At 44.8% G+C, this 27,271-nt stretch overlaps 2 protein-coding genes across 6 annotated transcripts; one reads left to right on the top strand and one right to left on the bottom strand.

Annotated features, from left to right (window-relative positions):
* The first annotated feature begins 1,054 nt into the window (after nt 1–1,054).
* LOC309541966 (apolipoprotein L3-like) lies at nt 1,055–27,185 on the top strand. Of its 5 annotated transcripts, none has more exons than XM_082240271.1 (4): nt 1,057–1,222; nt 17,675–17,756; nt 19,450–19,576; nt 26,077–27,185. In XM_082240271.1, the coding sequence occupies exons 2-4, from the start codon at nt 17,726–17,728 to the stop codon at nt 26,963–26,965; spliced, it is 1,047 nt and encodes a 348-aa protein (XP_082096397.1). In that variant the 5' UTR covers nt 1,057–1,222; nt 17,675–17,725; the 3' UTR covers nt 26,966–27,185. The 5 variants fall into 5 exon arrangements, with proteins under 5 accessions (XP_082096399.1, XP_082096397.1, XP_082096395.1 ...); XM_082240269.1 differs by having other exon boundaries at nt 1,059–1,222; nt 19,447–19,576; XM_082240272.1 differs by lacking the exon at nt 1,057–1,222 and adding an exon at nt 16,593–16,670.
* MB (myoglobin) lies at nt 2,430–8,281 on the bottom strand. Its single transcript, XM_082240287.1, has 3 exons — nt 8,058–8,281; nt 5,805–6,027; nt 2,430–5,419 (listed from the first exon to the last, which is right to left on the bottom strand). Exons 1-3 carry the CDS (start codon nt 8,150–8,152, stop codon nt 5,273–5,275), a joined length of 465 nt encoding a protein of 154 aa, XP_082096413.1. The 5' UTR covers nt 8,153–8,281; the 3' UTR covers nt 2,430–5,272.
* Nucleotides 27,186–27,271: the final 86 nt, after the last annotated feature.

The following is a 27,271-nucleotide window of genomic DNA, read 5'->3' as shown; positions in this document are numbered from 1 at the left end:
ACCTTTATGACTTTGTAGTAATCTCAGATCTGGCTAATTGCCCAGGCATGACTCAATGTTAGAGCTATCGCAGCCTGTGAAGCTGATCTCGAAATGGACTGGAGCCATACTTAGAGGTCATCTGTGGTGCCTCAGAACTAGCTTATTTGGGTGGGTCTTGAAGGAGAAATGAGCAGAACAATTTCGTTTTTAGGGACACAGTTGTTTGTTATTTATGAAGCCATTTTTAAACCACCCTTGATCAATCAAGGTGGGGTACAAATAGGGCCAAAATGCTCATGCTACAACCATATAATGTAACAATATGTAATAAGCCATAAAGGATAATGAAAGCATTGTTAAAAGGCAGTAAAAACCACAATACTCTGTATTCTTAATTGTGTGAATAAGCTTGACGGAATAGAAAAGTTTTCAGCTTTTCCTCTTCTGAATTTCTCTTGGCAGAATATTCCACAAAATTGGGCTGATGACACTGAAGGCTCCCTTGTTGTTGTCAAATGAGCCTCACAAATTCGGAGAACAACCAGTGGTGCTCTAGCAGATGATCTCAAGCTCAGATAAAAGGGTTCAGACAATTCTGGACCCAAGTTGTTCAGGGCTTTATAAATTAATACAAGGACCTTGAACTTGGCTTGGTAGTCGATAGGCAGCCAGTGCAGATGCTTTAACAATGGTGTCAGATGTTGTCAGCCAGATGCCCCCATCAGCAATCTGGCTGCGGCATTCTGCACCAGCTGGAGCTTTCAAACCAGGCCCAAGGGCAGCCCAGCATGCAGCACATTACAGTAATCCAGCCTTGAGGTTGCCAACACAGTGGTCAGGCTTAGCCTAATGGTTAATCCAGCCCTGAGCGTATGGAGGAGGAGCAGGGGATTGCAAAAACAGCTGCTGACCTCCACATTATACAACAAGGACTACAGCGAGCAACCCTGCTGCTCACAATATATAATATTCTTAATATAGTCACTCTTACATGGTGGCTGCCCCATTCAGACTGACAAGAGCAACTGTTGTAGGTGCAGAATTTAGCTCGCTTGCAAGCCAAGGCCTGCGCCCACAAGGAGCAGTTGCTCTTTCATTCAGGGAATGGCATAATGTCGAGCGGACAACAGCAGATATTTATTTAAGGCACAGCTCCTTCAGCAACAAACCGCATAGCAGGGAGGCAAAAACCTGCCTTCTGTCAGCAGTGACTGGAAGAATAGTTGGAATGCAAAAAAAGGTAAGGTGACAATTTTATTGAACTGAGTTAAGTCAGTGGTGAAATATGCAAGCCTCTGAGTTACACAGAACAACAGATCAAGTGAAATGAAGGCATTCTGGCAATTTGATATTTATTTTCCTTTCTCACCACCATCACCACCACCATCTCCCTTGGAGAGGCAGCTGGAATCTTTTTTGCCAAGCCTGTTAGCTAAGATAGGGTTTGCCATACGTCTGGAATTTCCTGAACACAGCAATCGGAAACAGTTTCCGGGCAGAAATCGATGAAATGTCCGGGGAAATCCAAATGTCTGGTAACCCATGTTGGAAGTCTCAATTATGGCAGATTTCCTTAGAAATAGCTCAAAAAGAGATTTTGCCCAAAAAAAAGCTCAAAAAAGCTCCAGATTTTCACTTTTTGAAATATGGCCACCCTAGTTAAGAGCATAAGAAACCTGCAGGATCATACCAGAGGCCTATCTAGTCCAGCATCCTAGTCTCATACTGGACCTTAGACAAGCCCCTGTCTTCTCAGAGGGGGCTGCCAGGCCTGTCTGTTGCCTCTGCTCAGAGACCAGCAACTTTTTGCCCCTCCTCTCCTTGAACTCTTTCCATTCTGGTTGGTTATTGCAAGAACTCTGTAACTAAGGTCTAGGGCTTGTCGACACTTTGCTGTGCCTAGAAAGCACGGGTCTAAGCAGTTTCCCACTCCTTTCCACTCTTTTGTGACAGATCAGAACAAATGACACTCCAGGAAAAACCCAAATTGCCGTTTGCTCCGATTGAGCTCTAAAGAGCAATTTTCCCCAAGAGAAAGCAGGAGGACCAGAGGAAGTGTGGGCAAGTCCCTCGTTGTTGTGTTTGCTGTTTCTCTCTCTCCTCCTCCTGCCCAACCTCTTTTATTATGGTGACCACACGTCCATCTTGCCATAAGACAGTCCTCTATTGAAACAGTCCTCTCTCTGAAGGGCCACCTGGTCCAAATCTGAGTTATAGATTTTTTTAAAAAGTCTACAAAGTTAGAAGAGGGGCTTTGAAGTTGTCCATCAAGAGCAGCAGACTGAGCAGGCGTATGCAGTCAACTGGTCACAGTCTTCCCCACAGTAGTGAGATGCATAGTGTTTCTATTCAAATTATTACAATTCTTTCTAAACTTGCCATCTGTACATATAAATTTCCAAGTTCCACACCCAGGCTTTCTTTAAATAAGAAACAAAACACAGACATTGAGGAAATAGGGTTTATTCAGTTAAAAAACACACCACTTGCCATTCAGTGTATCACATACTCAAGTGTGTAGCAACTCGCAGGGATTAGGGGAAGAGATACTTTTACATACAAGAGATACTTTTACATTTCATTAGCAGGGTCAGCATGGAAGACCTTGAAAACTGACTCCGTGTTCTTCTACATGTCTACTCAGAAGTTAGCCCAGTTGATTTCAATGGGACCTATTCCTAGGTAAGTAGGTATAGGGTTGCAGCTTAATTAAATGGAACTTAGTCTGAGTAGACATGCATGAGACTGCATTAATGGAGCTTCTCTGCCTTTTCAGAACCAATGTACTGATTCCACTGAAAAGTCTCTCCCCCAGGGCTGCATTATTTTTTTAGTTTTTGATGATTTGGTCAATCAGTTAAAACCCTTTTGATCAGCTAAAGGGTGCCTGCAATTCTTTGGCCAGATTTTGTAAAAATAAAATGCTCAAGTTATTTTTAATACAGTATTACAAACTACAAAATAACACAACCAGCTGGTGCCATAGTGTGTTGTCTCGCAAGCAGGAGAAAATGCTTCTGCAAAGATGGGGACTGTTACAGTACATACATGTGTTATCTAAGAATAAAGTATGTTTATAGCCTCAGAACTCTTGTTTTTATCCATATCCAGGTATACAGTTTACTCATCTGTTAACCAATTGACTGAAATACATATGGATAATCAGCTAAAATGTCTTAAGTGACAGCTGTAACTATTATTCCTCAGTGTTGCTTGCTTTCCAAACCTCTCATCCACCTAAGGCAGATATGAACACTTACCTTTGCCTCATATAGCCCCAAGTTACCCGATGGCCATTCTTGGGGATTCAGTAGTGTAGGCATGCCAGAGAATTGGTGCTCCAGCATCCCTAATATGGCAACCTTCCCTGAGCACTGTGACATCATATGATATGATGACATCATTAGGACACATGTGAATGGCAAGGATGTGGGCAGGACCAGCAGGATCAAGACCATGCAAGGTAAGTCTTGCAAGGAACATCACACACCCCATTCCTGGTTTACCAGAAACGGGCAAATCTGTGGATTAATATCTGAATATATCCACAATTTTCTGCATCAAATGGTTGCAGAAAAAGAATTGCTGCTTGAAAATGTGAGTTCTCTCTGAAGGCACATGCAGACGGGCCCCAAGATGCTGATCCACCCCACCCACATATTCCCCCCCCCAGCCATTTTGCAACTTTCTTAGAACAAGTTTACAATAGGTTGACCCCAGCCCCTAGTCAGTGTAAGACTAATCAGTTAATTAGTTCTAACTCAGGAATTCCTCTCCACAGGGGCTGTCAGATTTTGACCTAGTGATGTCATCCATTGTTTCGCAACTCCCTTCCCTCTCCCATCTGTTGCCAGATGGAACTGGGATCCTGTTTGGTACAGCAGGCAAGGAAGGTGAGTGGGAGGGTGGACCAGGGACGAATTCTACCGGGAGCAAATCCTGCTAGTCTTTCTATCTCAAGAGTTATTAAAACAGCAAGTAGTACTGAATCTAAGCAGGAACTGGCAACCCTATCTTCTACCCGCCTTCTGAACAGCCTCACCCAACATTTTTTCACAGCTATTACAAACCACAAGGCAACCTTTCTCTATTATGACATCAGACAGAGGATAATATCTCAGCGGATTTTTAACAAAGGCAACCATCGCTTATCTCTGTTGCATATAATCTTTATTCTACTAAGCCCAAAATTACAATGATTCGTGCTGAAGATTTAAAAAAAAGAAGCCTCAGTTGACGGCCCAAGCTACACATTACAGTGACAGACCTTCTGACACCATTCATATATTATGCAACGGTATGATTTAAAGAACCAATAGTCAGGAGGTGTTGAACGTCCCACCCACTCCCTGTCTATCTGACCACACCTTTTGCAAAAAAGGATCATTAGAGTTTGGCATCAGGGCCTAGCTGGAGGAGGAAAGGACTCTGGTGGACGGACCACTGGGCAGTAAGAGTGTTTGGCATGAGATGATTCAGCATTTCATGCCTACACACCCATTTGGTCTTATAAACTTCACTTCCAACCTTCAACTTTACATGACTTCTTCTCTATACAGCTTTCGGTGAATGCTGAAGGTACACCTCTTTACCCTGGCTTTCCACATCTGAGATGTGTGCATAGGAGCCAACTCCTAAGTGCCAAGGTCCCTCCCCCCCCAATAAAATATTTGAAGGAATTGCTCCCCCCCAAAAAAAGTTGATAGTCATTGTCATTCAAATTATGTGCGTGCTACAACTTGTGATCATGATTGATACAGGGAGGTGCTTACCTACCCCAAACAATATTTTATTCAAGTCGGCACCCCTGAATGCATGTGTTTTCAGGGCCTACACTATTCCTGTGATTATAACCTGCTTTAACTGTTTTTAATTTGAAACTGCTGTAACCAACCCTGAGACCTGCTGGTGAAGGGCAGGCAATAATAATAATAATAAGAGCAATAATAATATTATGAACGAGACGGTTTCTTTTAAAGATGTGGGTCTTCTGTCATGGTGTGTAACTTGAGACTTATATAGTGAGTATATTTTTTTCAAGCTGGTGCCAAACTAATTTTTTGCCATGAAAGGAGAATATTCTTCTGCTAGATTGATCTCACACCCAAAACATGCTGCTTTATTTCTCTTCGTGACAGGGATGAGGAACCTGTGGTCCTCCAGATGTTGTTTGACTCTAGCTCCCTTTGGCCCTCGCCAGTGATGGGAGTTGTGGTCCAGCCACATCTGGAGGGTCACACACAGGCTCCCCATCCTTGCTGAAAGGGAACATTGCCTCCCATGCTCACTATTAGCCCTGGAAGCCATGCTCCTTGTATTTGCTGGCCATGTCGTTGCGGAACAGCTCCAAGGCCTTCCTCATTGCCGCTTGCGAATCGGCCCCAAAGTCTGCAGAATGTTTTTCAGCAATGATGCCAACAATTATTTCGCAAATGAACTGTGCAGAAAGAATGGGAGGGAAAGAGAAATGTAAAGCTGGCAGCTTTCAAAGAAAGTACGTCTGAAATATCAAAGCAGGGAAGGTTATTTTCTACATTTGGGTGGGCAGATGTCGGAATTTTGGATCTACTGTTGCTTTTTACAAGAACCCCAAGATCTACCAACCAAAACCAAGTACAAAAGGAATGGGAAAGTTCCCTGTCTGAAACTCTGGAGAGCACATGGACCAACATTCGCACTCAGTAGAAATCAGCTTCCTATAACCCAATGTTTGTATATACAGAAAGAGCAGAAAAGAACCTCCCATCTCTCTCCTGCTTTTATCCTGGTCAATCAAGGGCATTATTCCACTACCCCCCATACAGACATACACGACTGCCTACCTCAAGATACTTGACTGGGATTTTGTGTGTGTTGGCGTGGGTCTGTGCCAGGGGTGCAAGTTCTGCCTCGTGGTTCCCTTTCTGCTTTAGGATTTTGCCCAAGGCTGTGAGGACAGTCGTTCCATGCTTCTTGAGCTCTTCTGAACTCTTCATGTCATCCACCGTCTTCAGGTTTTTGAACTTGTCAAAGCGCTCCTGGGTCTCCGGGTGCTTCTGAAACATCCTGAAACCATTGAATTGAATAGCCCAGTCAATGTGGAGTACTGGTAAATGGGTGGCAGTGATTAAACTGGCTATCCATCAAAGATGCCACCTGTAAGAGAACCCATAGCTACCTGTGTCATTTATGTTCCCTGATATCAGAGTAACTGGGAAATTATCTTCAGAATGCCATTCGAATAACATTGCTGGGAATCTCCTGCAATTTAATTGGGCCACATTCCAAGCTTTGTTGGAAGAGAAATGCCCAGTTTTTGCTCCAAAGCCCTTAAAAAAACCCTGAAATCATCTCCCTGTTGAAACAACTATTCATATGCCTTTGAAGACAGCCTAAAAACTGAAGCTAGTGAGGAATGCAGCCACATAGCCATATTAATGGGCACTTCTGCACGATGGCATGCAACACCAGTTTTGCAGGATCTACCTATATGTTACCAGGCAGGCCCAAACCAAGGTCCTTAACAAGCTGGGACTTACATACTTCTTGCAGTGCTTCTCCCCATATCAACAAGCCAAACCCTGAGAACAAATGGGCAGGGGATGCATACAATCCCACTGATGACTGTAGGTGTAGGCCATCACACAGGGACCCAGAGCAGGGCCTTTTTCCTAGTTGCACCACAGCTAGGGAACCCTCTGTCTAGAAAACTTGACACAATTGGGATTTTGCCCTATAGCAAATATGCTCTGGTTCCCCCAGGCTTTCAGAGGCCATGTTTGCCTTGTCCGTTTTGGTCTTCTTCTTCTTCTTTGGCGATCACTCATAGCCCAGTAAGATTGTCTTATTCCTCTGTTGATTATAATTGTTTTATTGTTGTGGTTTTAAATGGCATTTTAGGATTTGTACTTCTGGTGTTCAGATTAGGCACACAGGAACATTGGAAGCTGCCTCATATCGCATCAGGTCCTTGGCCCATCTAATTCAATATCGTCTACACTGACTGGCAGCAGCTCTCCAAGGTTTCAGACATGAGGTTCTCTCAGCTAGCTGGAGATGCCAGGGATTGAACCTGGGACCTTCTGCATACAAAGCAGATGCGCCACCACTGAGCTATAGTCTTTGAATAACACATGTAAACCACTTTGAGGTCACCTTGTATCTGGCTGGCCATGATGAGGAACCAGAATGTCATCTAGATGGACTTTTCGCCTAATCCAGCAGGGCTCTTCTTAAGCTTTTATGTCATTATTGCCTCCAGTGCCAATGGAACCAGGATCTTTCCTTTAACCCCCAATTTTTGTCACTCGCCCTGCTTAGCTCCATTTCATTACAGGTATTCAAATCACCCAAAGCATCTTTGCTAATAATAGCGGAACTTCATCCTCAGGAAATTACTTACAGCTACTTTGTTGGATCCATGGCTTCCTCCTGTTTTGCTTGCACAAAGCTTGCACAGTGGTTATACTATCCCCAGTTTTTATTGAACATTCATTCTGATTTTTCTATCCTAACGTGTCTGTGGCGTGTTTTCAATTTTTTCTGCTATTCATTCATCCCACATTTTTCAGTGCATTTCCTAACTACAAAAAAAAAAAATTGTTTTCTTTCATTTTTAAAGTGGATATGTTTGTGCTAGGGCCACACAGTCCATTAACTGTGCAAACATACGTAAATGTGCAATATGCGCTGGAATCCCTCCTGCAAAATAGTAACTGTCTGGAGGCATCCCATATATCTGGACAATTTTCTGTGCCCTTTTCCAAGAACCTCAGTTGGTTTGACATTCAGGAAGTAATAATGCAACTATGGTTCTAATCCTCTTTTATTATGTGTTGATGATTCAGTCAGTAATGTCAATTACAAAAGCAACCTATATCTTATAGCAGTAGAGATCTATTTTAAAAGCTGATAAAAAAATCAAGGCTGATAGGAATTCAAGCATTCAGATTTATCTGCAGAGTTGTCTTTCTCTCTGTTCCACCCACATAATATCAGAAACTTTGCAACGTTCCTAAGCTGATTCTTAAAAATGCCACTATGCTAACTGCGCAAGAAAGCTGCTTCTCAGATTTCGGTCACCGGCTTCTGCTTACCTGATGATAACTTCTTGCCCATGAGCAGGGAGGTCTGGTTCCACTTTCCCCCAGATGTCTACGACCTTCTGCCATTCCTGATCACTGAGCCCCATAATGTCGCCGCTCAGGAAACAATGGAAAGTGAGCAGTTCAGCTAAATAGATACAAGCAGCCTGTGTGTCCTTCCTCAAATGAATTGCGAGCAGAGAGATCTGTGGGCTTAAGAAGCTGACCTACAGATTGGCACCTGTCATTTGACAGCTCAGGTCTAGGTCACTCTGGTCAATCCCTCCCTCCCTCTCTCTCTCTTTTGAGTCAGGTGCTATTGTGGCAAGCCCAGAAGATGAAATAATTGCTGTGTCTGGTACTGGGCTGGCATAGATCCCATGCCCAACAGAAAGGGCATCGCCAAGGTTCACTGCCAAGAACTTGTTACTCAGTTTCCATCCTGAGAACACAGGAGATGCCACGATTTTGAGTCGCATATTTGAGGACCAAACAACAGATTGCACAGTGGCACTTGGTAGTGTGCATTTAAATGGTTCCCTCCCATCCCGCCGTGCCTTTTCCCATACCTAAATCAGACCCTAAGTTGCTACTAGTGTTATTGTGGCGTGTGGAGCATACAGATACTTCACACTCACAAACACACACACAGAAGGGGCTAATAGCAACATTTGATGAGGAAAATTGTGCATGAAGAAATGGGTAAATACCCATTACGTCAGAGCCTTTGCTCGGAGAAAAGCCAGAGATTTGCAGCTACTTTTAATTAAAAATAAAAACTTCAATCACTGGTCCCCTGCCCTCAGAACTACAGTTTCAAGAGTGCCAAGATTGCCCATGTTCTTCAGCAGGCACCCACTTGTCCTTGAGTGCTCTCTCATCAAGGACTGATAGAGTGAGAGCTCCCATCCTGTGTATTTTTGCCAACTGTGCGTCACTGGCCATATTCACACCATACATTTAAAGCACTATGATGCCGTTTTAAGCAGTCGTGGCTTCCCCCAAAGAATTCTGGGAGCTGTGATTTGTTAAGGCTGCTGAGAATTGTTAGGAGACCCCAATTCCCCTCACGGAGCTACAAATACCAGGAGCGGTTTAATAATCAATCCCTTTTTCCAGGGAGCTCTGGGGCCTGTAGGTTTGTGAGAGGACATGGGGAAACTCTCAGCACCCTTAACAAACTACAGCTCCCAGAATCCTTTGGGGGAAGGCCATGACTGTTTAAAGTGGTATCGTAGTATTTTAAATGTATGGTGTGAATGTGGAAAACCGTCAGAGGCGTAAGACAACGGAAGATCAACCTTGTGTACTTGGTAGGCCTAGATCTGCATTCCCGCTCCTGAACCAACACCACAGTTGGCCTCGTTTTCTCAGAGGCCAGTTGCCTGGGTGCCTCTGTCATGATTAGCAAGCCTCAGTAGCACATTCTGCAGTGACTGAGCAACTGCAAAACATTTCCTCTTCCTTTGAAAGGGGTGGGGACACCAGCATTAAATATATTTAAATCAGGCACAGGCAAACTCGGCCCTTCAGATGTTTTGGGACTACAACTCCCATCATCCCTAGCTAACAGGACCAGTGGTCAGGGATTATGGGAATTGTAGTCTCAAAACATCTGGAGGGCCGAGTTTGCCTATGCCTGATTTAAACCATAGAATTGTAGAACTGTAGAGTTGGAAGGGTCCGACGCCCTGCAATGCAGGAATCACAGCTAAAGAATCCCTGATAGATCCAATGACTGAAAATGTAGTGAATCTATTAGATTGTTCTTGCTTTGAAAATCAGATTCAGAACTGTAGAAAGGATTTTAACTGCTGCGTATATCATATGTGAATATAGAAACTTAAAACCATATTTCTCTCCTTTGTTTGTCCATGTAACTTAGTTATCTGAAAATAAAGTTTGTATTTAAAGGATGCAAGGGAAGAAAAGTCCCATTAGCCAGGTGGAAATCCTGGATAGGACAGCTTTGCAGCGCTACATTGAATACATGCCTAGGGAAAACCTGCATATTAACAAGAGTTTTGAAGTAACATATGGTGGCTGGGAAGGGCAGGTCCTGCGGGTACATTCAGAACTTAATGGCAGGTGGCTACATGGCAGAGGAGATATGATCATACTAAGAACATGAGACGAGCTCTGCTTGATCACAGCAAAGGGTCTCTAGTTCCATCCAGAGAGCCAGTATGGTGTAGTGGTTAAGAGCGGTAGTCTCGTTATCTGGGGAACCGGGTTCGCGTCTCTGCTCCTCCACATGCAGCTGCTGGGTGACCTTGGGCCAGTCACACTTCTTTGAAGTCTCTCAGCCCCACTCACCTCACAGAGTGTTTGTTGTGGGGGAGGAAGGGAAAGGAGAATGTTAGCCGCTTTGAGACTCCTTAAAGGGAGTGAAAGGCGGGATATCAAATCCAAACTCTTCTTCTTCTTCATTTATGGTGGCCAACCAGGTGCCCATGGGAAGTCCACAAGCAGGACGTGAGGGCAATAGCCCCGAGGGGGACATAAGCTCCAATAAAACAGACACACACCTTGATCATTGGCCACACTGCTTGGGGCTGATGGGAGTTGGAGGCCAACAACATGCAGAAGGGTCATATTATGTTGGACCCAACACAGGATCCTTGATAACATTTTGTGACCCATGTGGGGTGGAGGATAACCAAACATCAGGGTCAGGAATAAATACTGGTGGCAAGGAAGTTACGTTTTCCTTGGATTTTTGTTCCAGATTTGGCCTGATTTAGATCTACTTTAGATCTACTGATCTAGTTCTAGATTACCCGTGAAATTGCAGTAGAAATTATTAGATCGGGGATAAGAAACACATGCTTTCCATACATTGTTGGATTCCAACCACCATCAACTCTAGCCCAGGCTTCCTCAACCGCGGCCCTCCAGATGTTTTTGGCCTACAACTCCCATGATCCCTAGCTAGCAGGACCAGTGGTCAGGGATGATGGGAATTGTAGTCTCGAATCATCTGGAAGGCCGAGGTTGAGGATGCCTGCTCTAGCCCATGATCTATGGTCAGGCGCAATGGGAACTGGAGTCTGGAGGGCCACACGTTCCCTGTTGCTACTTTAGAGGTACCCTAAAAACAGTCTTTAAGCTGAATATCCACAGGCTATTGTCTTATTGCTGCTAATCCCAGTCTTGCATCTGTTGTACATGATCTACTGCCATCTGGTGGCCCTAAGGGAGAATTGCGGCAAGTGCAGACTCATTTTCGTTCAATGCAAAATTCAGCCTAAAATAATTTATGACGCCAGTGAGCTATGCAAAAAGAATGTTTATGGCTGCACCCTGTGGTGTGAGGAAAGGCTGCAGAGCTAGCATAAGACACTGGAAGCAATACAGTTGTTCTATATCCACCTCTATGAACCAGGAGGATCTAAAGTGCAGAGTAACTATCCAGATTGATGGAAAGTCAGCGAGGGAAGGTAGCAGGTGGGCTAATTAACAGCTGATTAACAAGATGCGAATTGCTATTAGCGTTAACATTAATTATCCCTGAGCAAATGTGTACATGTCAAATGAGACTGGGTAGCACAGACCTTCGAGGCAGATTTGTATGCAATAGCAGCTTAAATGTGAAAAGCCCCCTAATATTTCTACCTGGGAGGAATGGTAGGAAAATCGTAGCTATTTTTAGTAGTCCATTATGGCCAGCATAAATTCTTCTAACCATACTGCATCTAGGTAATCTGTTGAGGAACCACAAGCCTTCTCGCTTTCTATTTCTACCACCACCACCCCTCTCATCGCTCTCTCTCCCCCCTCCCTCTCCACCCCCCCCCCACACTCATTGACATTTTCTCTCCCTCCCACCCCACAATCTGAAGCCAATCATTCAGGGTTAAAATGCTCCCTATCCAGTACCTTTGCACACACCTCCTCCCTCCCACAAGCCCAGACCAGCTCTCCAGGTCTTTTGTGTTAGAATTCCTGCTCCATGATTGCAGTCATGGGATTTTTGTCTATCACATGACGGTGTATATTTTGACTCCACAAAGTGGGAAGTGACAGAGACAGGGTGTTTGTGTTACTGTGTTCCGTGAAGTGGGACTATTGTCCTTTGTTCTTTCTCTTTGCTGTCTGATGCTAGAGAGAGACAGAGCCATGTTGCAGTGCTCTGTGTGTGTGTGTTTACAGTGGTACCTCAGGTTACATACGCTTCAGGTTACAGACTCCACTAACCCAGAAATAGTACCTCGGGTTAAGAACTTTGCTTCAGGATGAGAACAGAAATCACGCGGCGGCAGCGGGAGGCCCCATTAGCTAAAGTGGTGCTTCAGGTTAAGAACAGTTTCAGGTTAAGAACAGACCTCCGGAACGAGTTAAATACTTAACCCGAGGTACCACTGTATGTGTAAATAAAGTAGATTAGCCAAAATGCTGAGTTGCTGAGGTCTGTCATGCGAACTGCAAAGACACTGCGGATCCCTAAGTGTGCCGGTGTCTGTTGGCATCAATCGCTATGATGTTTGGGCAGAAGAAAGCTTTTGAAGCTCTCAAATGGTTGACCAGGAGGGAGGGAACATGCCAGTCGGGCATGTGTCTCTGCCAGGGTCCCAATCGAGTGTAGGACAAGCTCCTGACATTTTGATCCCTCCCCTAGCAAGGGGGAGGGGGAAGAAAGGTGTGACAGAGAGACTGAGAAGGGGTGGCAGGAAGGGGGGGGAAGAGAGAGCATGCCCGCTTGTGGTTCTAGACCTGCCACCCACTGACTTGGCCCTGTCCACTTCCAGCATTCAGCCCTTGATAGATGCTGGAGGAAAGCAAATACATTTCCTTCTCCTGAACTTCTAGTTAATGCATGTGTTAGTTTAAACAAGCGAGGGCACTGTTTGTGTAGTAATCTTTTTAATATATATATATATAATTAGTTTTCCAATATACCCTCAATAATGGCCAAATTATAATTCCCAAATTATTCAAGTATCAAAATGCCAATCAACTTCCAATTAATACATTTTAGTTAAAGTGGCTCCCCACATGGTGGTTCAGGTGCATTTCCGATCTTATATCACTCCATTCCATAATGTCAGTTACATTTCAGTTATAATAACAATTCCTTAGTCAACAGCTACAAAACTAATGATTTCCATTCGTGATGTTACAATATATATATTTCTAAAGCTTCAAGTGAGGAACTCAAACTATTATCTTTATTCTGCCCTACGTGTGAAAACTGTTATGTCCATGGAGATTCCTTCTGTCCATATATGGTGTTGTCTCTTTCACTTCCCAGTTGTTGTGTTCTCCCATCATGGCTTGGGGCAGAACTGAATCTCAAAGTTTCTCAGAGGTCTTATCTCTCTATTCCCTTCTTCAGTGTCTCAGAACAGGCAATAGTCTGCTAGAAACCGTTCTGTTTCACTAATAAAACATGTCACAGATCTTCACCATTTTCCCCTCAGCCTAGGAAAAGGTCACAGTTTTCAAATGCACTTACATTTTAATACTCCTTTCCAACTCCCAGAATCTCTGCAGCATTCTTATCACAGCCCCCTAATTCTTTTCCTTCCAGCAAGAGATTTATGTCCCAATTAAACCTTATATTAGATTATATTCCGTCAACAGCACACAAAAATCTTGGTCTCTTTTTCCTTGTCTGTTGTTTTTAAACGGAGCTGAGGGAAATTACTCTGTCTTTCCCACATAGTCATACTTGAGCTTCCCCTCCCCCTCCTTTCTACATTTCAGATCACACGCGGTTTCCATTTTTGCTTGTTAATATCAATATTACTCTAATGTCCCTTCCTCGCTTGTAAATATCTTATATTCTGGAGGGAGTTGCCGAATCATAAATATATAAAAGAAGCTTAGAATAAACAAACCGTGGGCTTCCCTCTCCCCAAACAACTCTCATGCCAAAGAAAATCTTATCTCAATTCAAACCTTTTATCCATGTAGCTGGTATATTCTGCAGTATGTTGTTAAAACCCTTTTCCATCATGCACTGGTACTTTAAAGCCAATTAAAGATCCAATTAAATGAAGAACCTCTGCTTCTAAATGGTGGCGTAGGAGGGGTTTTGCCAGAGGAAGTGCTTTTGCACTCAGCACCTCCCTGCCTCCCACATTCCATTCCATGCTGGAGCAAGAGCCAGGTACCGAGACAAACTGTGAGTGAAGCCCATTCCCCCCATCCCTGGGGGGAATTTGCAAGGATGATTTACCCTCTGACATCCTTGGTTTTCGTTTGCTGATGATCCCCCGCTGTCGTGGGCGCTGCCTCCATTAAGGCAGGCAGGACCGGAAGCCCTGGTGTGTAGTAATCTAGCCAGCACATATCTGTAAGTTAACTATGCTTAGGTTAACTCCACCTCTAAAAAGTTGAGCCATTTTGTTTGCTGTTCTCTCCAGACTAGATTCGTGCTATTTTCTCTCTCCGTTCATCCTGTAAATAGTTCCTGCATGAATAAAGCCTTTGAACTCCATAAACCATAAGTGATTGTTCCAATCCAATTCACCCAAGCTGCAAGGTCTATCAATAGATTACTACCAGTACCCCAATGCAATGCAGTCCTTTACAGTAAAACAGGTGTGTACCCCACCCCCACCATATCCTAAAGTCAATGTTTATTTCCCCTTGGCTTGGCCATTCATGCCCCAGACCTTTACAGTGCCATATTCTAGCTTGAGTGGGGCTACAGATAAGCACAGCTGAAACCGTTTCAGCTTTTGCTTCCATACATTCACAACACTTTCTACTGGACCCCCTTTCATTTCTAGACATTTCACTCACTACTAAGAGGCCTGCAGGATCTCTCCCAAGTATCTGGGGGAAAACAGTGTGGCTGGATGCATGCTGCATACAGCCTAAGCACTTGTCTGATCAGCCAGAATACGTTTCGGAACAAAGAGGTGTATTATATAAGCAGCTTATTGCATTTCTCATCGTTCCCACTCACATATGGAAATTACTCACAGAGTCATGACATACACATTTACTGTACTGTAATTACAAGTCTGGCAATTTGCTCGGTAAGAAAAATTAGCACACCAGTGATAATTTGGCCGAAGTGGATTCTTTTCATTCTGTATATGTCATCATTTTGTTCTCCTTTTTTCTTTTGAATGGGGCTCTCCCACGCACACATGCGCAATCGCCCTCCCTTGCACACGTCATCTTGGGATTATCTTCTTGACTCTTGCTGTGGTTTTTGTGCTCAAGGTTTAAACAGAAACATTCATAAGGAGATTATTTCTCCCTGCAGGTTGCTTAAACGAGCAAGTTTGTCTCCGTGGGAATCCTTCCATCCTGCAACCTAGCATGTTGTGCTAAATCAGAGGTAGCCAACGTGGAACCCTCTTCTGCCTGTTTCAGGACTACAACTCCCACAAAGCCCAGTTCATTGGCAATGTAGGCTGGGGCTGATAGGAATGGGGTTCATCAATCACATTGGCTACCCTTGCGCTAAATGCACAGCATTCAACTATTTCTGTTTCCTTGCCTCTTTAACTATAGTCGCAGGACCCCCACAGATTTAAAATGCACAAGGAAGGCTGAACCCTTTGCTCCCCAGGTGTAATCGTTATAACATTGTGTCTCCACCCCGCCGAGTGTTGCATTTAGCTTTGTAGAGAGTTCCCATTGGTGTCAACAGAAGTGTATTTTTCCAAGCCTCATTGCTGCTCAGGGGGCCTGTCTTTATCATCTTGGAAGGGAGCATTTTTAACCCTCCTCACCCTTGGGTTGCGATCGCAGTAAAAACCACCCTCATTGGGGCATACATGACTCTGCCCTTTCCATATTATCCTACAACATCCCGTGAGATGGATTGGGCAGAGGGTGGGTGTCTGTTCCAAGATCATCAGTGAACTTCATGGATGAAGAGGGGATTTTAATCTGCGTCTCCATAGTTCTCGAATGACACTCTAGCCACTACACCACACTGCCTCTACTTGCTGGTAGTCACAAGAACTGCTATATGTGCAGGCTGATAGCTACCTCCCCTTTTACTGCAGGATTGTTATTTAGAGATGGGGGAGAAATTTAATTCCGTTCACATTTCAAGGTGAACTTGCCTGATTTTAAACTTACCCGATTTGCACTTTCGGAAATACTATGTGAACTGAAAACCCTTTCAAAAATTTGCACTCAGGTGAATTTTGCAATGCAGTTCTCTAGCCAAGTAACGTGTACAATGCATATAACTAAAAAGTATGCATATATTAGTGAAGATAACATACAAATATCTATTATACCAAGGAAATTGTTTTGTGTAATGTGCATATATTAGGGGAAATCACATACAAAAATGTGTGTACTAGGAGAAACTCACACTAAATGCTGTTGAACTTTCATAAGGCTATGAAAACAAATAAATAATAAACTGGTGTGAAAATGTGGAGAACCAAACTCAAGATTCAAAGAATGACAGATTCGACCCTACTGGTATTAAGGAGTCTGTTACTGGCAGCCTAGTTGTATTTTTCAAACCTACTGCATCCTCCTATGCCTAACAGGCCTCTGATGACACTCAGTTGTCTGCTGTTTGCTCAAACTGCAAATGTCAATATTCTCATCTACTTATTAACCAGGAACACACCTCCTCCACCTACTGCTAGACTGCTCTGTGCATCAGTTTAGCAGAAGTCACCCAGGCAAATCAAAAAGGTAAGCCGGAGAGGGTTGTCTGGGTCCCGTTCTGTTGATCTTGCCAACCTAACAGCCAGCAAACAGATTTGGTGCTGCCTTGACAGGAGGGTTTTCCATGGGGAGAAAAGCTACAGAAGACAGGGGTCCTAACCAGGTCTACACAGAAGTAAGTCCATTGCTCAGCTGGAGAAGTGCATTGCAGCATTTGGATAAGGGCCAATTTCAGATAGCTGTGTTTTGGTTTGCATACTGTTTCAGAAAATGTGAAGACCTTTATGGAAACTGGATCAAATTTCTGCTCCATCCCTAGTCTTAAGCCTCTCATCTAGTTTCTCCATAACCTTAGGATTTATTCATCTTAGGATGCCTATGCACCACCATCACAGTTAAAACTTATTTTTTTCCCAGTTTGTCTGCTCTCCCTCCACTGTTGGAGGCAGTGTACGTCTGAATAGTAGCTGCTAGGAGCCACAAGGTGGCGAGAGAGAGCTCTTGTGCTCAGGTCCTGACCACAAGCATCCCGTTGGCCACTGTGAGACCAGGGCGTTGGACTAGATGGGCTCCTGGCCTGATCCAGAAGGACTTCTCTTGTGTTCCTACGCCTCACAGATACAGCTTGAGTGTGAGGAATCTCCAGGTTCAGATGTGTGCAAAGAATGCAGAGACCAGGCTAAAACTGAATTCAGTAATTCAATTACAGTGGTACCTCGGGTTACCGATGCTTCAGGTTACAGATGCTTCAGAAATAGTACCTCGGGTTAAGAACTTTGCTTCAGGATGAGAACAGAAATCGTGCTCTGGTGGCACAGCAGCAGCGGGAGGCCCCATTAGCTAAAGTGGTGCTTCAGGTTAAGAACAGTTTCAGGTTAAGAACGGACCTCCAGAACGAATTCTTAAACCGAGGTACCACTGTACATTTAAAAATAGTTGGAACTGTAACGATGACAATTCTGCTATTGCTGAGATTTCGACGTGGTCTGCCTTTGTTGTCATTTTCTGCACTCTTTTTTTCCCCTTCCCAGGCTTGAAATATACCAAAACCGAGAGGTTTTCGCCACAAGATTCCTCCAAGAATGACCTCTGAAGGATGTCGGATTTATGAAGGTAGGTCTCTTGGGGGAGGGGAGTTTTAGCTCAGGGGCGGTAGAGCAGATACTTTGGGTGCAGAAGGGCTCAAATTCAAACCCTGGCATTTTCTTTAAAGGATGAAGTGATGGCAAAGAGCTCTCTCTGCTGTCAGTCAGAGCAGGTAATACTGGGCTGGACAGGCAAATAGACTGACATGGTGTACAGAAGCTTCCTATGTTTGTCTTTCTGCTGGGGTTCTGATTATTTTCTTTGCCTAGACTGGGAGGGTGTGAATGTTCACAACCTTCTGGGGCCAGAGAGATTGAGTCACCCCACCCTGTCACACTGATCCTGTTTGACTCATGTCAAAGGCAGCAGGGTTTCACAAACATTCCTCTGTTGCAAACAAGCCATTTGTGCAGAGAACATGAGGAAGTGTCAGTTATTAGTAGTACAAGTGGGCACTGCAATGAAATGTTGCAGTGTGATGTTCTCCTGATCAGAATTGCAGCTACAGAATGAAGGGGCCTGTCAGTTTTGATTCCCTCATTTTCTCCATTTTCCAGTCTCCTCATTTCTGCAGCAATATGTGATTCTTTTCTTTTAAAAAAATATATATTCATGAAAATTCACCAGCTTTTTATTGTGAAATTCTCCAAATAAACATTTTTGTATGCAGTTGTGACTAATGTACACATTATGTTTTTACATCTGTGGGAAGTCACCCAGAGTGCCTGGGTCAACCCAGTCAGATGGGCAAGGTACAGATATGGGGATGATTATTATTACAAGCAATTTTCCCCAGTGTAAATAATTTTTTGTGTGTGTAATTTTCACTAATACATTAACTTCCATGCACACTTTCTTCCAATATATGCATGTCTGTAAGCATTGTTTGGCTGGAGAACAGCTTCACAAAATTCAGAGAAATGCAAATTTTGTAGGATGGCTGTGATTTGATTCCCATATTGCTTCTGGAAGAGTGAATTAGGTAGGTTTGTCTTTAAATGCAAACTGAATCAAAGTTATCCCCCATCTCTAATTGCAGCTGGCTAGCCCTACCCTCTCTCAGGGGAAGGCCTTGCTGTTCTCCCACACCTTTCAGTTAGAATCTATTGGGGGCTTCAGTCTTTGCACCCAACTTCCCCTTGCTGTGCTTCATGTGGATTTGGAACAGTTTCAGCCACTATGTTTTCTGCTGATTTTATTTGTGTGCTTTTTTTGCAGAGCCTTTTGTTCTGTGATTTATTTTTGATTATTTTTATCGTATAGTTCCTCCTAGACTTTGTAAGTTGCAATGTGGTTGTGATGACCCTCTGCATAATGAGGGCTTTGGCTATTCCTTTTTGTCCTCATTTAGAAGATGCAGGGACGCAGGTGGCGCTGTGGGTTAAACCACAGAGCCCAGGACTTGCCCATCAGAAGGTCGGTGGTTCAAATCCCCGTGATGGGGTGAGCTCCCGTTGCTTGGTTCCTGCTCCTGCCAACCTAGCAGTTCAAAAGCACCTCAAAGTGCAAGTAGATAAATAGGTACCACTCTGGCAGGAAGGTAAACGGTGTTTCCGTGCGCTGCTCTGGTTTGCCAGAAGCAGCTTAGTCATGCTGGCCACATGACCCGGAAGCTGTATGCTGGCTCCCTCGGCCAATAAAGCGAGATGAGCGCCACAACCCCAGAGTCGGTCACAACTGGACCTAATGGTCAGGGGTCCCTTTACCTTTACCTTAGAAGATGCTGAGTGCGACAACCACACCATGGGAAGCACAGAACTTTGGCCGGACAGACTAGATTATGAAGAGCTGCAAAATCTCCTTGATGAAGGTGAAGACTGCAAGGAGAACGTGGCCGAACTTGAGAGGTAACCCATCAATAGCATACATGCTTGCCACTCTCAGCATTGTTTGGTGTGTTAATCATTGGCCATGATTGCAAAAGCATTTAACAGGGGTGTTTTTCCTTGAAAAAGCATTTAGCAGATTTAACTACACAAGCAGATAACACCACATGGCTACTCCCAGTCATAAAGTGAAAAGAAACTGTTAACGTCATTAGGCAGCAAACAATCAGAGTAATAAAAACGTCTACTTTACAGACTGGTCAGCCGCCACTCTGGGGTAGGGAGACACTTTTAGAAAATAGCATGAAATGGAGGCAAACATCTCCGCCCTCCACTTTATAGGGTGGCTGTGTGTCCTATTTCACAGTCCTCCATCAGAATGGCTGTCAGATGGCAGTCCTCTGTCTGACAAAGATGGAAGTTCCTTATTCGTTGTACATATTGCTCCTGTGCTGGATTCTCTTGGCAACAGTTATACTGCCATATGTTCTGGCACATTCGTGCACATGCTTCTTCTCCAAAGACTAGGGCAGGGATGGGCAACCTGGGACCCTCCAGGCACCGTCAGACAACAGCACTTGTCATCCTTAACTGTTGGTCATGCTGGTTGATGGGAGCTGGAGCTGAACCACTGGAGGGCCCCACGTTCCTCATCCATGATGCAATGAATTCAAAATGTGGGCAGCAAGGGGAAGTGACTACAGCAGTGGCAGGACAAGGATGCTAGATAAACTGCTAACATGCAGACATTGGCAGTACAGTGGTACCTCAGGTTACATACGCTTCAGGTTACCGTATTTTTCGCTCTATAACACGCACCTGACCATAACACGCACATCGTTTTTAGAGGAGGAAAACAAGGGAAAAAATATTCTGAATGAAACAGTGGACGTATCATTTTTGTGCTTCATGCTGTGGCCACAGACATGTGATCTGATGGTGAATTTGGGGTGACCCAATGCAAAAATCCTGAGAATCCCTGTGGATCCATGCTTTGTAACCACGTTTTTACACCATTGCAGCCCCAGGCAACAGTGGGTGCGTGATCTTTTTTTTGGGGGGCAGGCTGTAGCCATGGACATGCTATGTGCTCTGATGGTGAATTTTGGCTGACCCAATGCAAAGATCCTGAGGATCCATGTGGATCCATGCTTTGTAACCACGTTTTTGCACCATTGCAGCCCCAAGCAACAGTGGGTGCGTGATCTTTTTTTGGGGGGGCAGGCTGTAGCCATGGACATGCTGTGTGCTCTGATGGTGAATTTGGGGTGACCCAATGCAAAGATCCTGAGGATCCATGTGGATCCATGCTTTGTAACCACATTTTAAGTGGGGAGGGAAGGAAAAACACAGAAGGCTAAGAATGCAGGAGAGGGCTATAACATGAGGAAAGGAAGGCAAAAGTTTCCCCCCACCCACCCACACAAGCCAGCCAGCGTGTGCTCTCTCTCTCTCTCTCTCTCCCTCTTTAAATGGAAGAAAGCATATTTGAATGCTGTGTGTCTCCAAAAACAAAAAGCAGGAAGTCAAATCAGAATTTTAAGCCGAACCTGTAATCTCTCTTCCCTTCACAAACATTGTTCCTCCGGAGCAGGGAGAGGATAGAAGGACGGACGCTCTGCTTTCCCCTCTACTTGCCTGGAGGGGAGGGGCTTCCCCTGCTCTTTGCTCCGTTTGAGCAAACACAGTAACGAAACAGAGAGGGCGGGCAGTAAGACCCTGAGGCAGAATGCAGGAAAGCTGCCACTTCCTCTCTTCAGGCTTCCCTTCTCCCTGAAGCGCGGTTTGATTTTTGCCTCATTTTTCGGCTCCAGGGACCACACATTCACTGCATAACATGCACAGACATTTCCCCTTCCTTTTTAGGAGAAAAAATCTGCGTGTTATAGAGCGAAAAATACGGTACATACGCTTCAGGTTACAGACTCCGCTAACCCAGAAATAGCACCTCGGGTTAAGAACTTTGCTTCAGGATGAGAACAGAAATCGTGCAGTGGTGGCACAGCGGCGGCAGGAGGTCCCATTTGCTAAAGTGGTGTTTCAGGTTAAGAGCAGTTTCAGGTTAAGAACGGACCTCCGGAACGAATTAAGTACTTAACCCGAGGTACCATTGTACATCCTAGAAGAATTCAATGAAGGGCGGATTGGCAGGTTTGGCTCAGAGGCTCAGTCCAGATGAAACCTATTTGAGGGTCTTATCTGAAGTTACATGCTCAGCATTGGTCATTATTGGGCTTTGGTCTATATGGGATGTTTCTGTGCATGTGACTCATTTTGTTGTGGAATCCTGGCCTACTTCATTCATTCAGTTAATTCGCCACTTCTTTCAGTTTGGTCCAAATTAACTCAAAAGGGAACTCAACAAAAAGCTGCCCAGCTGAGCTTTGGAGAGTGGCGTTTAATTCTCCGTGGTATCCAGGGCCTAGCAAGCTACTTTTAGGTTCGTGTTCTTTACAGTCTAATGGCTTCCTCCCATTTGGGTCTTGAACCACTTTCCTATCCCCACTTTAGAGAGGATTACAGGATTAATTTCAGCTCAATTAATCTCTTAAGAACCAAGTGCTTACACAAATACGTGCAGAGCAAGGAGGTGGAATAACTCAGAAGAAGTGTGGCATTTTAAAAGATTTTTATTTATTTTTTAAAGTTACAACAATCCTTACACTATTTGGTTTTACACTATTTCAGGAAGACCGGAAGCATCAAAATGCCTGCTTTGGGGGGACTGTCTATTCTGCAGCATAGCAAAGCATTTCTTCATGTATTCCACGAATGTCGTCAGCCAAGTGACTTTGACATTCCTTTGAACAGATAGCAGTGGCAGTTTGCTGATGATTAACTATTCTGCCAGGCATATAACTCCCTGCTAATATCCCAGAAGGCACTCTGTTTACTCTTGGAAGTGCCCTGGGACATCCAAACTTAGCTGTATATTTTGATAAGTGTGATCCACCTGCACGATCTCTCCCAGTAACAGAACAAGTTGGGAGAGGGGACAGATTGTCTTAGCAGTCTTTGTAGAAAGGGACAGTTGAGTAGGATAACACTGGTGTCTAAAAGAGGCATAACAACAGCAATTACTGTTATTTTTAAGCATCCTATGTGAAGACATGTTTACAAATGTACTGCCTACAATGTGTGGGGGAGGAAATAAAATATACATTAATTGTTGCAATTAAGTTAATTTTAAACTCTGATCTTATGTGGGGGGACTTTAGATGACAGTGGCTTCTACCTGCATTGGAAGGAGAGTGGACTTGATTACCTTTCAAAGTTCCTTCCAACTCTTCGATGCTACTACGAAATGTGGAAGCCATCCCTCCTGCAAGTGGGAGCCCTCTGGAGCCTAAGCTGTTGAGTGGGGCTTTAGAGCTCTGCCCCAAAGTCCTGCCCTAACAGCAACACTGGGGACATCCAAAGCTCTTAGTGCTGCCACAGCAGCCAAATTGTCTTGCGCTAGAGTCCAGTTAACATGGCCACCCCATCTGAATGATTCAAAATGAGCCACATGTGCCAGCATTCAATCTCTTCCAGAATACATATTGGAAAGCTAGTGTGGTGTAGTGGTAAGATTGTGGCATGAGGACTGGAGGGATCCAGAATCAGGTGCTTGCTTAGCCACAAAACTAATGAACAACCTCGAGCCAGGCTTAATCTCTCAGGTTACCATACTGTACAGCAGGGGTCGGCAAACTTTTTCAGCAGGAGGCTGATCCACTGTCCCTTAGAACTTGCGGAGGGCCGGACTATAATTTTTTTTGGGGGGGGATGAACAAATTCCTATGTACACTATGCACACCAGGCAGGCCCCACAAATAACCCACAGATGCATTTTAAAAGGACACATTCCACACAAGAGCACCAGGCAGCCCAGGCAGTATTGTAGATGATAAAAATTAAAATTAAAAAAAAATTCTTACCTGCACTGATTATAGTCATTGTTTGGATGGGCGGTCCTCACCTGGGTTTGGTGCTGCGTTGCGGCCTGCTAGGCCTCCTGCTGCCAGCCCCTCTTCCACGCTTTGGCGTGGGATGGGGGCCCTCCCACCAGCATCAGAGGCCAGATCGTTGCCACGCAGCCAGCGGGGAGAGTTCCAGACTGCCCACAGGAGCGCAGCAGCAGCAGTGGCGGACAGACGAGCGGCATGAAAGGGCTGGCTGGCTCCAGAGAGGCGCTGCTCAAAATGGCACTCAGCCAGCTCAGCCCAGCCCCCTTCCTCCTCTATGCAGGGTGGGGAGAAGCCGGAAGGAGGGAGGGAGGAGGCGCGTGAGAGGGAGGGGGGAAGGTGTCGGGGGGAATGGTGGTGCCGAAAAAATTTAAAGAACAGAATCCCCACACTGGACTGTCCGCGGGCCGGATTTTGAGGGCAACTGGGCCGGATCCGGCCCGCAGACCGTAGTTTGACAGCAGCTGCTATTCAGAAGCCTACTGCCAGGTACATGTCACCTTGGCCACCTTGTGAGAAAAGCAGAACACATGGCAATAGAATAAGTAACAATAAATATTTACCCATAAGGAAAATGTCACGCAGACGCACATACCTGCAAAGGAGAGTGGACGAGAAAATGGGATATTTTGATTCCCCTGCTAAGAGCCCCATTGAAGACACCGAGAATGTTCTGTGGTTCAAGGGAAACCCCAGTGAAGATGGGGAAATTGGAACTGCTCTGCTTGGAGGGAAGAGCTTAATGGATGCCCTGCCCTCCTTTTAAGAGGAAAGATACACTGAAATATTTTGTTGCAGGTCCCACCTAGAATAGGGACGCGGGGTGGCGCTGTGGGTTAAACCACTGAGCCTAGGACTTGCCGATCAGAAGGTCGGCGGTACGAATCCCCACGAGCTCCGGTTGCTCAATCCCTGCCAACCTAGCAGTTTGAAAGCACGTCAAAGTGCAAGTAGATAAATAGATACCACTCTGGCGGGAAGGTAAACGGCGTTTCCGCGCGCTGCTCTGGTTCGCCAGAAGCAGCTTAGTCATGCTGGCCACATAACCTGGAAACTGTATGCCAGCTCCCTCGGCCAGTAAAGCGAGACGAGTGCCGCAACACCAGAGTCGGTCGCGACTGGACCTCATGGTCAGGGGCCCCTTTACCTTTACCCACCGAGAATACTTCTAAATTCACATAGTAGCACACAGGTTCCTTCCTTCCTTCCTTCCTTCCTTCCTTCCTTCCTTCCTTCCTTCCTTCCTCCCTCCCTCCCTCCCTCCCTCCCTCCCTCTCTCTCCACACACACACACACACCACGTACCCCCACCAGTGTTTCCTCAGATGCATCCATGTTTTCCAAAGAAGTTTGTGTGTCACTCAGGGCAGACTATTGCTTGAGAAAATATATAAAAGTCTATATTGTATTATATTCCCACATATGAGAGAAAACCCCATTTTTTGTAGGACTGCCCTGAAAGAGCATTTCCCAGAAAAGAAATGGTTGAGTAGTTTTTAGAGTTCTTCATGTTTCCATGAGGTCATTACATTCCTATCCTTCTTGCAAGGAAAGCTTTGCTATGGAGACATCAGGCTTTTTCTGGAAAAACAAAAACAAAAAACAGCAGGTGCTTGCAATATGCATTTTTATGATTGCAGATGTTCTCCAGAGTAATGAACACTTACCTTACTAAAGAAGTTAAACACAACCATTTCTTGCACTGCCTTTCTTGTATAATCTCAGCCACATTTGCAAAGTTCCAGCAAACACGCCTTGGTGGGTGAGGGGGGGAAATTATGACCCTAGACTTCAGTTTTGCCTTCAGTAATTCAACAAAGCCTCACAAATCTGTGTGGGGATGTTCATAAATTATTATGGAGTGAGCATCTCTCTTTTCAAAAGAGTGGCAGCTGGAAAAAGAACCATCAATTGTTCCTGAGGCTTTAAAAGAGAGAAAAGCTTAATTTTACAAGCAATTACCCTTCACTTGATGAAGCACATGTGTAATTTATACTTGGATTCTCATAGAAAGCGACCATCAGAAATGACATTTATTTAGCTATTTGTAACTACTTTTCTATGGCAGAGCAGTAGCAGAGCTTGATATTTTTCATTGGCATCAGATTTGTGACTCTGACATTCCTTTTATTTGACAGTGGTCATCATCTTACTCTTGCAAGCAGAATGGGGCATCCACACTCAGCTGTGTATTTTGATAGGGCTTGCCTGGCTCTATAATCAATTCAAAAAACAAAAATGATGCAGTGAGGTGTGGAGTTGTCCACCTGATCTGGAGCTCTTGCAAAACAAACCCACTTCCCCAAAAATCAGACTTCTGTAATATGGAAAGTGATAGGAAAAGGCACTGGAAAGTGTGGGATAACCCTTGCTTTGATGCATAATGTAATGTCCCTACAAACAAATGCTCATTAAATGGGCAGCAGCATCGAATCTCTGCAAACAAATCAGACTGAATGCTCATTAAGCAGGCCATTCAGAAGTGACTCCAGACAGACTTGTGCAAAAGCAGCCCTCCAAAAAATAAAAAGGGGTATGTGTGTGTTTAAAATGTGTTATTTTAATTTTTGACAGAATGGAAGAAGATGTGCCTTGGGAAGAAAGAGACAGTGAATATTTTGCCCGATTTCTGAATGAATTCCCTGCCCAGAGAGAAGAGATTGAAAAGTGTATCAGATACCTTTGGGAAATGGCCGATGACATTGACCAGACCCATAAGAAGTGTACTATTGCCAGCATTGCTGCCAACTCTACCAGTGCCTCCTCTGGCCTCTTGACCATCCTGGGACTCACCTTGGCCCCCATTACAGCAGGGGGGAGCTTGATCTTGACAGCCACTGGGATCGGTTTAGGGGCAGTGGCAACAGCGACTGGCCTTTCTGCCACCTTATACGAGAGCGTGAATAATTCACAGGAAAGGAAAAAAGCTCACGAACTGGTGAGTGAATGTGAGAAAAGTCTAAGAAAGGCAATGCATCCTGATTTCTGCTTTGGATCGCCCCCAAATAGCGGGGCTGTGGGGGAAAACATGAAACAGCTTGTCTCCAATGTTGCCGGTCAAGTTCCTGACCTCTATAAGGCTGTGAAGGGAATCAGAATGAATGTAAAGGCATTGAAGCAAGTCCGAGCCAATCCTGGCTTGAAGGATTTAGCAAAGCGAGTCACTGCTGCAGGTAGCAGATCCCGGGGTACAATCCGAGGGGCCAAGCATGCCAGAAAGGTCTTTGCGGGAACCACCCTTGCCATGAGCAAAGGGGCCAGGCTGCTGAGTGCTGCGTCAACTGGGGTGTTTCTCCTCTTCGATGCCTATGGCATTGTTCAGGATGCTAAACATTTGACTGAGGGAGCCAAGGCAGAAACGGCCGCAGAGATAAGAAAGAAAGCTAGCAAACTGGAAGAAGAACTTCGTCATATTGACAGGCTCTATGAGGAAATGAAAGGCCTTGTGTGCGAATCAGAGTGAGCAAAGAAACAGACGGCATGTGCATGAACTACGCAATTCTCTATTAGTCTGTATTTGGTCGTGGTAAATATGTGGAAGCGTTTCTGACTTGCAGCTACCTACTTCACATTTCTTCAAGAAACTCTGGCCCGATACAGATGCCCATCTGGCCATGTGTCGACATTTTCTACCATAGATCTGCATGGTTGCCTGAATTAATTAAAGCATGTTTTGTGTGTGATTGTGTGTTTACCCTGCTGTCGATTCTAGTTTGGGGGCCTTATGAGGTGGTAAGTCTTGCCCACATTAACCACTCGGTAAGCTGGT

This window comes from Podarcis vaucheri (assembly GCF_965113315.1).
Source record: "Podarcis vaucheri genome assembly, chromosome: 10".
NCBI lineage: Eukaryota > Metazoa > Chordata > Lepidosauria > Squamata > Lacertidae > Podarcis > Podarcis vaucheri.
Note: the sequence above shows the minus strand (reverse complement) of the source record. Positions and strands in the feature narration are given on the sequence as shown.